General features: G+C 33.2%; 2 protein-coding genes across 3 annotated transcripts; both read left to right on the top strand.

Moving 5' to 3' along the window:
- Positions 1–7,038: 7,038 nt before the first annotated feature.
- On the top strand, positions 7,039–9,015 carry LOC145160633 (uncharacterized). Its single transcript, XM_079079911.1, has 4 exons — positions 7,039–7,218; positions 7,836–8,143; positions 8,240–8,383; positions 8,477–9,015. The coding sequence occupies exons 2-4, from the start codon at positions 7,902–7,904 to the stop codon at positions 8,838–8,840; spliced, it is 750 nt and encodes a 249-aa protein (XP_078936037.1). The 5' UTR covers positions 7,039–7,218; positions 7,836–7,901; the 3' UTR covers positions 8,841–9,015.
- Positions 9,016–12,094: 3,079 nt separating this feature from the next.
- On the top strand, positions 12,095–15,335 carry LOC145160632 (uncharacterized). Of its 2 annotated transcripts, none has more exons than XM_079079910.1 (8): positions 12,095–12,400; positions 13,219–13,347; positions 13,461–13,708; positions 13,774–13,893; positions 13,983–14,139; positions 14,223–14,356; positions 14,440–14,475; positions 14,585–15,335. In XM_079079910.1, exons 2-8 carry the CDS (start codon positions 13,272–13,274, stop codon positions 15,194–15,196), a joined length of 1,383 nt encoding a protein of 460 aa, XP_078936036.1. In that variant the 5' UTR covers positions 12,095–12,400; positions 13,219–13,271; the 3' UTR covers positions 15,197–15,335. The 2 variants fall into 2 exon arrangements, with proteins under 2 accessions (XP_078936036.1, XP_078936035.1); XM_079079909.1 differs by having other exon boundaries at positions 13,977–14,139.

Below are 15,335 nucleotides of genomic sequence, written 5' to 3'. Positions count from 1 at the left end.
TAATGGTGGAATGACCAATCATGATGTCATACTCCAGGTTCAACCTAAATCGATGTACAAGCAAATCAATTGAATGATACTTAAATGCATAAATTCCAATATTCATTGATTCAGATAGAACAAACCAACAGAAACAGGATAAAAAAACATAAAATAGATGGTCGATTTTAATTCATGGCATATAATCCAAAATTAAAGAACAATCCCAGATCGATTGACAGAGGAAGGGACATACCTATTTTCTCGATAGAAAAAGGAAGCGATGACATCGATGCACTACAAGAATATCGACCTTTAGCGGCGACACTATTACCGACGACAAATGCTAGAGTCGCCGCTAAAAGTCCATGTCGCCGGTAATAGTGTCGCGGCTAAAGGTTTATCACCCGAATCCGCATTTTCCCCCACTGTTAGATCCCAGCCCTTCGATCAAGTATCTAATCCAACGGTTGGGGTCCCTTATCCGCACAAACCTAATACCGGCGACATTTGTGTCGCCGCTAAAAGTCTAAAAAGTCGCCGCTAATAGTTACCTAAAAAATGACGCGGTACCCTTCCCTCCAGATTGTCGCCGCTATTGACTTGTGTCGCCGGTAAAGCCCTAGTTGTCGCCGCTAAAGGCTCTCGCAGATAAAAAAAACACACGCAGATTGCTCATTTCTTCCCATTTTCATTTTGTTTGCTGCTGCTATACGTTGCGCCTCTTCCAAGTTCCCCCGATTTTGTGTTCAATTAGTTGATTCCAACAACATATCTCCCCACATTGTGTGAGATTAGGGATTAAGGGTGGTTAGGGATTCTTGGGACCGATTTCTAGCTTCATCTATTGAAGAAAGGTAAGTTGAATTTCTTGTATCTCTTTGTATTTGTATGTTAATTTCGATTTCTAGCTGCATTTGATGATTAAATTGCATGAAATTGTTCAACTTCAGTGTTTTTGGTGGTGTTGTCTTTGGGTTTACGGGTGAGGGTATTTTTGGGTGAAGACCAATTTTTCCGGCTACATATCCGTTGATTTCCGCCACTACAGGTTCTATTATTTCAATTTTTTGTGAATTTGGTATTTGTATGTGAAAATTATGTGAAAATTGTCATATGTGAAAATTGTGTGTATATTTGATATTTGTATGAACATATGTGAATTTGGTGTATATATGCCAATGTATGTGTGTTTGATGTATATGTGTTTGATGTATATGTGGTATATGAGTATTTGGTAGAAGTATATATATGATGTTATTATCTATATATATACATATATATATATATATATATATATATATATATATATATATATATATATGTGAAATTATATGTGTTTGTTATAAGTAGGATGTTATTGTGTGTGTATGTGAATGCATGTATGTTTGTTGTAAATGTGGTATATGAATGTGAAATTTGTGTATTTGGTATAAATATGATGTTATTATCTATATATGTGAAATTATGTGTATTTGGTTTAAGTAGGATGTTATTTTATGTGTATGTGAATGTATTTGTATCTGGTGTATATGTGGTATATGTATGTGAAAGTATGTGAATTTCATGCTCTTATGTATTATGTAAAAGTATGTGGTTTTGGTATAAGTAGGATGCTATATATGAAAAAAAAAATTATTGTTATAATTGGAAAAAAAAACACAAAAAAATGTTATAAAATTGTTTAAAAACTTATATACAAATACTAGAAAGTTTCTAGTTTCTTCCCAAGCTAACCCCAAATTAACCAATAAGTTCTATAGTTAACTTATAATCTTCAAATTAACTTATAATGTTATATTTCTATAGTTTCATATTTATATTTTCATGTCTTTTTTAGTTTTAAAATTTTTTATTTGCAACATATTTATACAATGTTATAAATAAAAAATATATATATATTTTAATCTCGACGGTAAAAGAGAACAATACAACAACATAATATAATTTTTTAAAATACAATGGTATAATTTAAAAAAATAAAATAAAAAATGTTATAAATAAAAAAATATAAAAAGGTACAATAGTAAGAAATGTTTTTTATGGATATATCAAATTATTAATTTTTCTTTATTTAATATTATATTCATTAAAAACTAATTGCTAAACATATTAAAAGAAACAAACAATTTTTTTTTTCAATAATCATGGGTATATTTGTACATCTAGTATAAATAAACAAACGTGTGGAAAAAATTGATTTGTTGGATCTTTGACCCTTTTATTTAATACTTACAACTTTTGCCTATATAAATTACAAGTAATTGTAATTAAAATTAATTAAAAAAAACGCATAAATAAAAAATTTTAATTTAATTTTTTTTATTTTTTTATTTTTTTATTCTTTTAATTGTAAAAAAAATGTAGATTGGAAAAAAAACAATGTTAATTCTGTATACTAAACTCTAAACACAAAATTATGTTTTAGCAACATCATGTCTATTGATAAAAGCTGGACTACCAATCCATATCATCTCGAGTTCCAAGCAGGACTCAGCATGTACTTTCAAAACATTCATATAGTCATTGTTGATGTAGAAAGTGCAACTGAAGTTCCTCCGTCAACTGGTAGAGTCAATGATGTTTCTGATTGCGAGACTGATTACGATGAGACCGATTCTGATTATGATACCGAAGAAGACACTGAAGGATATGAGGAAGATTCTTATTAGAATAGTTGTTATGTAATACGTGTTTGTAATATGAACTTTATTTGGATTTCTAGTTTAAATAGAAATGTTTATTCCTATGTAAATGTTTATTTCTATGTAATGTGTATTTGTAATAAAAATTGTATTTGTATATCTTATAATTTTTCAGGAAATGATGACAATATGGCTTTTGTTTATATATACCATGACTGTTGTTATGGGTCGTGGACACGGGGGTGATGGAGCTGAGGACCCACCTCTCCCAGGTGGTAGAGGTGTTGGTCATCACGAGCAGGACGGTAAGTCTTATTATGAATTTTTATTTACTATTTTTGTTCAGTTATTATAAATTAAATACCGTTTCTAATAATTTTTAATTACATTTGTAGTTGAGCAACGTGCACGAAGGAAAGTTCGAGGCAAAGCGAAAAATATAAAGCTTGAAAAAGCAATCTTACGGAACCAGGGCAAACCGATTAGCATGAAATATGATAGGGATATCACATTTGATCCCGTAGGAGAGCGGAAAGACATGTTTTCCCGAGAAGTTGGAAAAACAATGTGACACATGATCCTTTTTGATAAATGGACTTGGAAAAAAGTTTCCCCTGCAATACAGGACACCGTATTACAACATTTAGCGGTAATTATTTATTTAAATATATTTTATATGGTTAACTATAATTGTTTTTTACTTGGTTAAACAATCTACTTTGGTTTTGTGGTGATTGTTTGCTAAAAAGTTTGGTAATTAGGTTTTTGTCACAAGTGCAAAAAATAACAACGTACTTTGGTTTTTTGTCTTAGTTTAAAAATAGTTATCTACTTTAGCATCGTAAAATGCATGTTAATTTGGTAATTTTGGTTTTGTGGTGATTATTTGCTAAAAACTTTGGTAATTAGGTTTTTGTCCCAAGTGCAAAAAATAACAACGTACTTTGGTTTTTTGTCTTAGTTTAAAAATAGCAATCTACTTTAGCATCGTAAAATGCATGTTGATTTGGTAATTTTGGTTTTGTGGTGATTATTTGCTAAAAACTTTGGTAATTAGGTTTTTGTCCCAAGTGCAAAAAATAACAACGTACTTTGGTTTTTTGTCTTAGATTAAAAATAACAATGTATTTTGATAGTTTTTGTTTATGTTTGATAATTTAACTTATAAGTTTATATATGTTGTTATTAATTATGTAGTTGGAAAATCTTCGTGCAATGCTCAACGACCCGACATGTAGGGATAAGCTTTATTCGTTTTTTCAACCCCAAAATAATCGAGGAAACGATGGGAACGAAGATGATGGTATGTAGGGATGAGTTTTATTTACATACGTTGTCACGCTTTGCTACTTGGTAGATTGTAAAAGTTTGGTTGTTTTTTGTAATTACCGGTGACACTAATACCAGGCGACATTATTACTTTTTATATTTGATCGGATGTTATGTAATTACCGGACGACATTATTACTTTTTATATTTAATCGGATATTATGACTTTTGATATTTAATTAATTATAATCGGATGTTTGTTTTGTAATTAGCGTCGACACTATTATTTTTGATATTTAATCGAATGTTGTTATGTAATTACCGACGACATGATTACCGGCAACCAAAATCGTTAATTAAAAAAATGAAAATTGTTATTACCGGCGACTTCGTTATTAGCGGCGACACACCTCATTAGCGGCGACATCTCTCATTAGCGGCGACAAGTTGATCAATAGCGACGAAGCAGTAGCGGCGACTTATTACCGGCGACGCGTCGCCGCTATTACTATTACCGGCGACAACTTGACTTATTATCGGCGACTTTTGTCGCCGCTAATGATCGTTTCCTTGTAGTGATGGAAGAAGGAAGCGATGGCAACAACGATGGTGGAGGATTTTCGTCACTGAGAAGAGGAGCGATTTGGCTCAAGACCGGAGGAGATGGACGAGGGGTAAGCTTGGAAAGTTTATCAGTCAACAACTTTTTGTTTAAGGTCTCGGTCAGATGGAAAAATACTCGTCACTGAGAAGAGGAGCGATTTGGCTCAAGACCGGAGGAGATGGACGAGGGGTAAGCTTGGAAAGTTTATCAGTCAACAACTTTTTGTTTAAGGTCTCGGTCAGATGGAAAAATACTCGGTCAGATGGAAAAATGTGCAAATCAAATAAGCTGGATCAGACTGGGTCAGACAAAAGGTTTGACCGGACCCAGTCAGACCCAAATCAAAGAGGACCTTAGTTTGATTGAATTTCCTTTTTGTTTTTTGTTTTTTAATATATAATGCATGGTCTTGAAATTTTAAATGTATATACGTTTTGAGAGATGGCTCTCTCTTGGTTTTCTGAAAATTGTTATTAAAAGAAAATTGTACCTTAATGTTTGTCTAAAAATTATTTTACGATAAGAATATCAAACCATAGTTGATGCGGTGGGAAGGAGATTTTTAAAAACCATTTGTAGCAAATAGTGTTTAGTCTTAAAATTATTCTTTAGTAGTCCTTATTTTTCTTTTATAAAAGTATTAAAAGCTGCCTTATGTACCATGTCATTTTAGTTTTTTTTATAACCTTTATGATATAATCTATTTAATTGGACTTTTGTGTTATTTTCTATGATTTCCATGTTATACACCAATTGATTGGAATTCTTGTGATGTTTATTTTGCATATCTTTTTTATAGGTTTATACTTATTGGTTTTGATTGTAATTTATATCACCTCCACCAGGCTCATATATATATATATATATATATATATATATATATATATATATATATATATATATATATATATATATATATTTTTTTTTTTTTGAAGAAAATGGTACAGTATGTTGTTATGTCCCTCCATAATTATTAAACTGGAGACCTACAACTATTGAATGATTACTTTTCTTGCTTGATTCTATCATTACAGTTATATTCATATTATAGAATGACTCTTTTTATGCTTTTTCAAACAATTATGAGCATAAACATAACATAGTACTTGGATGTCCATTGTTTTAGATGATATCGGGTACTTCTCATTCAAGCATGCAAGTGAGTGACTCATTTTTTTAACGAGTTATACCCTACAATTTTTGTTTTGGAAAGGGAAATTCCCTAATGAGGGTTTCCGGGCCAGCTTTTGCGCACCGACTAATCCTCCGCTGCAAACATGAAGCTTTGCCTCATGTCCTGGAGTCACTGCAGGCGAACCTCCATGACCACAAGGGCTGAGTAGTGCTAGGATTTGAACATGGGTCAATAGTTTATTCACCATATCTTCCACATGTTTTACCAAGTCACCACAACCCAAGTGGTTGATTTTTTTTTTTAAATACGAAACAAAACAGTTTTTAGTTATGTTTTTGTAATAATATTTGTTGGTATCAAGACTTGTTGCACATGTACCGTTACCCAAGTGGTTAAGGGTTCAAGTCCTTTGTGGGCACCCGAGGATTCCAAAAGAAAAGTCAAGGGTTGCACAAATATTTTATGGGTTACACTATTAGAAAAAAATCATTTCTAAAGATAGTTTCCGTCACAAAATCGTCAATAAAACCGATGATTTTACACTAAATTCACAATTATCAAACTTTGTAACGGATTTCTAACGAATTTATGACGGACTTTGAGAATTTTTTCACTAAATTTACATTTAACAGAAAATTACATAGTAAATCCGCCCTTGTTTGTGGACATATATATAAATTGAAAAAATTACAAAAATAGTCGCTTTTGCTAATCACTTTGCAGAAAATACCCAAAAAAAAAAATTACAATTTTAACCACTAAAATCGGAGATGGATTAGGATCATATGCGATTTCCCTTCCATACTTGTGAATGTAAAAGCTTATAAAGTGTAGACGTACATCATGTGTTGTATGTTCACAGATAGAAAGGTCCACCTGCGAACGTGAGTGGCCATCTGCAAACGTGAGGCTATAAAAATCATTTTTTTTGGAACACTCATTTTTTCTAGTTTTTTGTTGGGAAAACTCTCTCAGAGGGGTTATGGACGAAAACATGTACTCTCCCAAATAGATTACAAATAAATGATACCTATGTAATCCAAAATTATTATGTTTGTAATCTATTTGAATTTAGTAACGAAGCCTATGTAATCATAAATAATTATGTTTGTAATCTATTTGAATTTAGTAATGAAGCATGTATAATCGAAAATAATTATGTTTGTAATCTATTTGATGGTCGTGAATTTAGTAATGAAGCCTACAACTACACTTTTTATATATATAATTAAAATCCTAATGTAAATTATACCATGTCTATTTTATACAGACAATTTTTTCATATATCTAGTTCATTTGCTATGTTTCATCTAAGAAATACATGTAGAAGAATATAATTATTATTTTTTTGAACGGTAGAAGAAAATAACTAAAACGAGGTAGTTTTGATTAAAACATATTAAAATCACATCCGTCCCCAATCCGAATCTCATTGCTCTCAAAATCGCATCTGCACTCTCTAGTTTTGATTTGGGTTGCAGGCATCTGCATCTCTCAAAATCGCATCTGACCTTGAGTATTGATTCGGGTTCTTGGTGGTTGGTTTAGACAAACTCCGACTTCGTTCTCTCACAATCGCATCTGTGGTGAGTTGGTTCTTCGCATCTGGTTTATATTTCATTTCCTTCTATCAACCTGATTCATCTTCTCCCGTCCGTACTTACTGTTCGTACTTCCTGTATTTGTAATTGAATGTCAATTTCGCCACATAAATAACAACATGACATTTGCGTTTACTCAATACGTCGAATTTGGGCTGTTTGATTATCCAGGGTCTATGCTCTGTAATTTTATGAAGGTTATATTCTGTCCCCTGCTGCGATTGCATTCGATGCAACATTCATATGCTTTTTTGTAATTAATATGTTTGAATTTGTTCCTTTGATTATCAGAGCAGTCTATTCTGTTTTAGTATTGCCAATCTTGGGTATGATTTATGAAGGTAGTCTCCCTTAGTCCCTTTGCTGGTGGTAATTGGGACAGAAGCAAGAAGTGAACTGTTAACATGTAGCAATCAAGCAAAGTTTTTGCAATTTATTGGTACAGACGTGTGTATAATGGGAATCAATGACATGAATTCTGAAGCAATCAATCAAATGAAATTTATGCATCTCCTGAGATGGTTTATCCATTTACACTAGCTGTTTGGACGTATTCTAGTAATCTCTGAAGTCTTAGTACACATTATTCGTTATGCTTGCAGAGATCTTGGGAGCCAAGTGATAAAGCTGATCTTAACAAGACAAAGATCAATAAATAGTTAGCAACAATGGCAGACTATCACTTTGTCTACAAAGATGTTGAAGGAGCATCAACTCAATGGGATGATATTCAAAGAAAACTTGGGAACTTACCTCCCAAACCTCCTGCCTTCAAACCCGACCCTTTCACTCCTGCAGAAGATGAAGATTCCAAACCTAAAACCAAATCTTGGATCGATAACAAGACAGAAGAAGAACTTGAAGATTTAGAAGATGATCTTGATGACAATCGTTTCCTCGAAGAATACAGGTGCTTTCAACTCCCACAATCCTAATCTCATTTTATGGGGACATTAAACTTCCATGTGAGATTCTCATGGTTTCATATTCTTTTCTGTTCTTGAAGGAGAAAGAGGTTAGCAGAGATGAAGCAAACAGTGAAAGTTGCAAAGTTTGGGTCAGTCATTCCCATTTCAGGATCCGATTTTGTGCGTGAGGTATCACAAGCTCCATCTAATGTGTGGGTGGTTGTTATTCTATACAAAGATGGGTAATCACTAATTAACTACTATCTTGTTTGTTATTATTGATTAGCAATTGATTTTGATTATATGGTTGTTAATGGGAAGTTGTGATTGAATAGGTACCCAGAGTGTGGAGTTCTAATGCAGTGTGTGGAAGAACTGGCAACAATGTATTCAGCTACCAAATTTGTCAAGATTATATCAACTGATTGCATTCCTAATTATCCAGATTGTAATCTTCCCACTGTGTTGGTGTACAATAATGGTGCAGTGAAGGCAAATTATGTTGGGTTGCATACTTTTGGTAGGAGATGCACTCCAGAAGGTGTTGCTATGATTTTGTGCCAATCAGATCCTGTTCTTAATGATGGGCTCAATGGTGAAGCTTCTAGAGAAGCTGTTCTTGAAGGAGTGAGGAAAAGGTTTATAGAGAAAGTGGTTACACTGCATGAAAATGATGATGATGGGTCTTCAAGTGATTAACATTGTGTTGTTTTCTGTATGTTTTATGTTAAAGTATAATAGGTTTTGTTTAGTAACATGATCTGAGATTTTATCCCCTTTTAGATCTGTTTGTTTGGCTTTCTTTTGCTTTGTCTATGTTGTTCTGCAACTGCTCTTTCAACTTATTTTGAATGAATTTTATCTATTTGACTGATGGTAGCAAAATTTAGTTAATTAGAAGGTCAAGCATGTTGAGTTTGTGTTATACCTCATATATGGATTAGATATGCAATAAAATGGATAATAAACTAGTCAAGGTCAAGTAAAGAAAGTCAAATGGGTTAATGTTGGGATAAGGGATTTTAGGTCATTTTACATGTTATGTCGGTTTAATAGAGTATAAGTAGGGGTCAGTGCTTGTTAGGTATCTTTGGAAGATAATCAGTTGAGGGAGAGATTACTTGGGAGAGACTTGGCCTTTCAAAATCCAAGAACCCTTTGTATATTTTAATTTTAGTCTATAATTCTACAATTAAACCTTAGTCTACATCAGTTTGGTGTTAAAAGCTAGTGTTGAGGGTCAAAATGTATAGTTGATTTTATGGTATAGCTTTGTTAGGATAACATAAAAGTGCCTAAATGTTAAGCTGCTAGATTGCATGTGGTATATGTTAACATTGGCAAGTATATTGTTGCTTTAGAAGTTTTATATGAACCAAAAATGGTAGCTAAATAAATGTAATAGAAGCATGTTTGGTAGTATATACCAATTTATGGTTTCAATAACATGTTTATACTTGAAAAATTAAATTGTTTTCTACTTACTCCTCCTACTTCATCCTCCTACCAATTCAATGATTGTCATGTGTAAAACACTATTTCTCTTTTCTCATCTCATCCTTTGATTTTGACACTTGTGATGATCTTGTAAGTAGGAGGATAAGTAAGAACATTTAACATGAAGATATTTAACCTCTCTTATACTTTATACATCTTTTGGTAGGCATTAGGATAACATTTGGTAGGTAAAAGTAAAAACTAAAAACTAATAAAAACTTGAGATAAAGTTGCTTGGGTTTGCAGAATGTTTCATTTTGATTTTTAAATGTATAGCATGTGAATGTAGCAAACTAGATATCCATTCTAAAAATGATACTCAAGCTCAATACACATATCAAACATTAGTTTTTAAAGAAACTAATTTATTTATTTTGTACTTCCTACCTATGAAATTTATGCCCCTCATTGTTTTCTTATATTATACCATAAATCAACTAAGATTTGATAATTAATAGATTTTTCATCTTTCATAATTGTTATAAAAAAACAAAAACATAAAATTTTCTTTCATGTTTGATGTTTAAACTTTTTCCCCTTGTATTATAGTTAATCATAGCCTTAGACAAGACCCAACATTTAGTACTTAAGCCCACAATGTCGTGTAATTGGAGGCTTGCACCCTAGAGATCTTGGACCATTCCCCAAAAAAAAAACGATAGCGAATCGGTTTACAATGAGACCGGACCGAAAAATAAAACGGATCGTTTTGAGACTGATCCAAAAATATACCAGACCGGTCCAAGACTGGCCCGACACCTATCGTAGACTAATCTCAAAAAAGACCGGAAGCCAAAGATTATGTATATATCATTTTTTTTGTTAATTGAACATTTTTTTAACCATATATAACCCAACTTTTTTCCTTTTTTTTTCTTTTATTAAACTTTAGTGTATCATATTTAGTAAATCTTAATGTATCATTTTATTATTAATAACATATTTGTTAAAAGAAAAACTCGAAACCGAAATATAAAATATGAAGATATCAAAACCGAACTGAAAAACTCTGAAAATGAACTGAAAAATGCACATATAAAGACCATGAGGCCGAATCGACAAAGACTTAGACCGGTCATAAAATACCTAATCAAAAAAAGTCTCGTCCGAAAAAAGATCAGACCATTCTAAGACTTGTCTCAAATGTCAATTTATTTTCTCCGATCTCAGAAAAACATTTCCTCTACATTGTTTCATGGGTTTGTGACAACTTTGCAAAAAATATAATGCATTAACATATGATCCCGTTCCACACCCTCGAGAATTTTAAGCCACATATCAAAGCACATCTGCCGGAAGATATTCTTGGATGTGAATAGGTGCTTTAGCTTGCCAAGAATATTGACACCAATGACAAGTTTATGTGACAAAATATGAGAAGTATTGAAGCGACCATCGTGATGAATATCAAACAATTTATGTAACTTCAAAAATAAATGTTGGATGGAATATCAAACAAGACCGGGATGGTCTTCACATTCCGGACTGCTCTTCGTATTTCGGAATACGACAGTTCATTTTAGATGACTAAAAAGACGGCTAAACCCAAGGAACAACACAATATATCAGTTTTTAAGTTACTAGAGGGTAACTAATGACAAATAGTAGTTTTCTAAGGAACCACAAGACTTTTAGCATAGCAGTATCAAGTGTTACTCTCTCTTCTTGAGGTCAATGGTTCAAATTCCGTTTGGACATAAGTGAAATTAGGGGTAGTTTATAAGTATATCAGATTTCTTGTTCCAAATAAAATAGTTTTCTAAGGTTTTGGATACGAATTAACACTCTATTATGATCATGTTATTCGCAGTTTGGGACATGTTCTTCGAATTTCAGAATATATTTTTTGGTTAATAATCCATAAAAACACATAAACAAGTAAACGAAGCAAAAACTAACCCGGAAAATCTCAACATCGTTAGATCTCATGCTATTGTTTACTTTGCCAAGTAAGTCCGAGATGTTTGGAATCTCGATGTGCATTCCAAATTTCCATTAAGTGGATGTCCACTGACTCAGAAACAAGTTTCGAAATGGATCGGGACTACGAAATAACCCTTTATAGAGTCTACGTCGTTTTCCAAAAGAAAAAACCAAGGTTACCTTTTTTTTTTGAAAGGGACTAACATTAATCCAAAAGTATTTATACAAAATTAGACGGGTGTATATAGATTGCTTTTGAAGGTGTTTATGACTTATTCATTTTTCAAAAGTAAATAATATTTAAAAGGTGTTTGAGAAATACATAAATGTTTTTGAAAATGTTTATGACACATTCATATAAAATATCTATAAACTAATTTAAACATTAAAAAAAAGTTTATCAATCTATAGCTTTTAATCCAAATATTTTTTTAGATTTTTTTTTTCAAAACCTAAGCAATTTGATAAAAAAAAAAATGATTATGGAGTTAAAAATAAGCAAAATCCCAAATACCCACTACAAACCATGTGACGGTTTCAAACGCACGTCGGAGGTTATCTCCCTCAACAACCACATTTTTCTCTTCCCGTACGATGTTATTAGCTGGTTTCGGAAGCGGTCCCAAACTCCCAAACACTTTTTTCAAACCCTTGTCAGTCGGCGGCATCTACACCCTTCCTTTCTTTCTCATTAACAACAAAAATCCTTTCCAAAAATATCATTCATTCAGTTTACCTAATTTTTCCTCCGTATCCGTCAAATCCCTAAAATTTCCCTCCAATTTATTCGTTTTTGGAGAAAGTTGACGCTCCGCCGCTTAATTATCTTCTTTAATCAGGTTAGTATTCCTTGTCATAAATTCAGCATTCCAATATGCAATTCTTTTTACTGTTTTTGTTATTCTCTTCTTAATTTATTCGGTTTACCTTGTCCGGAAAATCTCATATGCTTTTGATTCCTTTGCTAAAAAACTATCGAACGCTATAGTTTGTACTTTGTACGGACATTTACTGAAGCCTTTATCCTAGTTATCCGTTTGTTCTACTTTGGTCTCCTTGTTGATTGCAAGACTGATCTTAGTTGTTTTGCATTCAACTTAACTGTCTTGTTCTACTTTAGCTTCAGATAATTTACATGACCTGATAAATAATGGATCTAAATTGGGTAGCCGAATACCATAACTCGAACGACTAATACTTCTTTCTGTTCTGTTTCAGCCATAATTCCTTTGTCCACATTGCAGTTTTTAGGCATTTAGTTACTCGTTTGCAATTTTATGATGCTACCATTACACAAGATCAATCTTGATTCTTGTGTTAGACATTTGACTAATCACACTTTCATTAAACCATGTGCCTTGTCAACTGTTACAATTTTCATCCACCAATTAGTAGTATATAACAATATATTAAAGAATTGGTAATTGGATAACATAATTACAAACACCTAAGAAAAATTTCATCTACCAGTTAGTAATTGTTGCAAGATTTCTTTCATTCTCTGTCTCCACACACCAATGCCCATATTTAATTTATCACCATCTATATAAGCAGGTTCCTTTCCTTTTTTACCATGAGAATTAGTCAAAGCTAGCGATTGCTATTGCTTTCAGAAGTGTTCTTTTGTTAATTTTCATGTTGGAATTTTGGTGTGAAGGTTGTCTTTAAGAGGTCTTGTCATTGGAGGTAGTACTACATTTGTTAGACACAATGGGTAGTGCATTTAATCCACAAATTTTGGTGGAGAAGCTGACTAAGCTCAACAATTCACAGCAAAGCATTGAGAGTATCCTACTGAAATGTGTTTATGAAGCTATATAATTGTTTAACTTTCATAATTATTAACAACTATCTCATGGTATTTATATTTTATTTTTTAATCCCTAACAATATATATAGCTCTGTCACATTGGTGTATATTTCATATGAACAAGGCAAAACAAGTAGTGGAAACATGGGCAAGACAATTCCATAGCTCTCCACGTGATCAACGCCTGGCTTTTCTGTATCTTGCAAATGATATTTTACAAAATAGCAGGAAAAAAGGTTCTGAATTTGTTGGTGAATTCTGGAAGGTTCTTCCAGATGCACTACGTGATGTCATCGACAATGGGGACGAATTTGGAAGAAATTCTGCTTTACGCCTCGTATGCTTCTCTTCTCTCCATGCTTCTAATCAAGAAAATTATGTAATTCTTTTTTAATTTTTCAGGTCACTATTTTGGATGAAAGAAAGGTTTTTGGTTCACGAGGGCAAGTTCTTAAGGAAGAGCTTGTCAAAAGGCATATGGAAACTAGTAATAGGAATGGGAAGCATTCAGGGTTAAAATTGGTACTTTACTTAATTATCTTTTACATGTTCCTGTATTGAATTGTGTTAATGTTTGCTCTTACTTGTTACTGTATTTTAATCAGAAACAGCCAGCTGGCAGTGGCAATGCAGTGGACAAGATAGTTTCAGGGTATCAAGTGATATATGGTAGTCAGGTCAATGAAGATGCAGTCATCAGCAAATGCAAAAATGCCATTAATTGTGTTGAAAAAGTGGAAAAGGAAATTGGTGGGGATATTAGATCTGGTATTTTTTTTTTCTCATCTCTGATTTTCATCTTATATAGTATATTTCTGAAATATTTACCTTTTTTCTTTTTCTTTTCAAAGTAAATGGGACAGGTGTCACAGATGAGCTCAAGGGGCAGCATGCTACATTGAGGGATTGTATTGAGCAACTTACAGTTATTGAATCATCAAGAACAAATCTTGTGTCTTATTTGAGGGAAGCTCTTCAAGATCAGGTTTGTTGGTATCCTGAAATTGGTGTTACATATTCACATTTTTTTCTTCATATAAATGAAAGCTTCCATGGTTTTATTATCAGGAAATGAAGCTGGACAAAGTCCGAAGTCAGCTTCAGGTATATTACTATTTTCACCAATTTGGGTACTGAAGTATTATTAAAAAAAAAAAAAAAAAAAAAAAAAAGAGCTACTTACTTACAAAAATGATTGTTCTTGTGTTTTCAGGCTGCACATTCTCAAGCAGAAAAGGCTGATAATTATTGTAGGCAATTGCTTAACCCTAATGGCAGACAACCGCCACCTGTTCCGGTGACCGGAGAACAGTCTGCTCCGGTGATGTACACACAACAACCACCTTTCACCGACCAATCCGAGGACACCAAATCTGCCGCCGCTGCAGTGGCGGCAAAGCTCACGGCATCAACATCATCCGCCGAGATGCTGACTTACGTCCTCTCGTCCCTGGCTTCCGAGGGCGTTATTGGAAATTCACCCTCAAATGACTACCCTTTGCAGAAGAGAACCAAGATAAATAACAGTGAACCACCAGCTCCACCCTTCCAGTATCCAGACCAACAACCGCCTCCACCATCATCTCCGCCACCGCCAATGCCGCCATATCCAGCTCCGGTGTACATGGTGTCGGCTGGGACAGTAACATATGGCCATACCATGAACCAACCGCCACCACCACAACCTATGGCTGGGCCGCCAGTGAATGGTGTTTCTTTGTATACACCGGGAATTGTTCCAGATGGTTACCAGAATTATCAAATGGAAGGTGGTTTTTATAGCCAACAATCAGCCATGTCAATGGCACCTATGTCTAGGCAGTAGAACTATAAGTCTGTAGATGAAATTGAGAATTTTTTGCACATTATTTAGAGATGTCGTTCATTTTTAATTTAACTATTTAAGTAAAGTAGACGAGAGAGTTGAATTTATTTTAATTGATAGTTGAATCGGTTGTATTTGA

This window comes from Lactuca virosa, chromosome 2, assembly GCF_052849685.1.
Source record: "Lactuca virosa cultivar CGN04683 chromosome 2, Lactuca_virosa_CGN04683_v6, whole genome shotgun sequence".
Taxonomy (NCBI): domain Eukaryota; kingdom Viridiplantae; phylum Streptophyta; class Magnoliopsida; order Asterales; family Asteraceae; genus Lactuca; species Lactuca virosa.
This window is presented reverse-complemented; position numbering and strand designations above follow the sequence as displayed.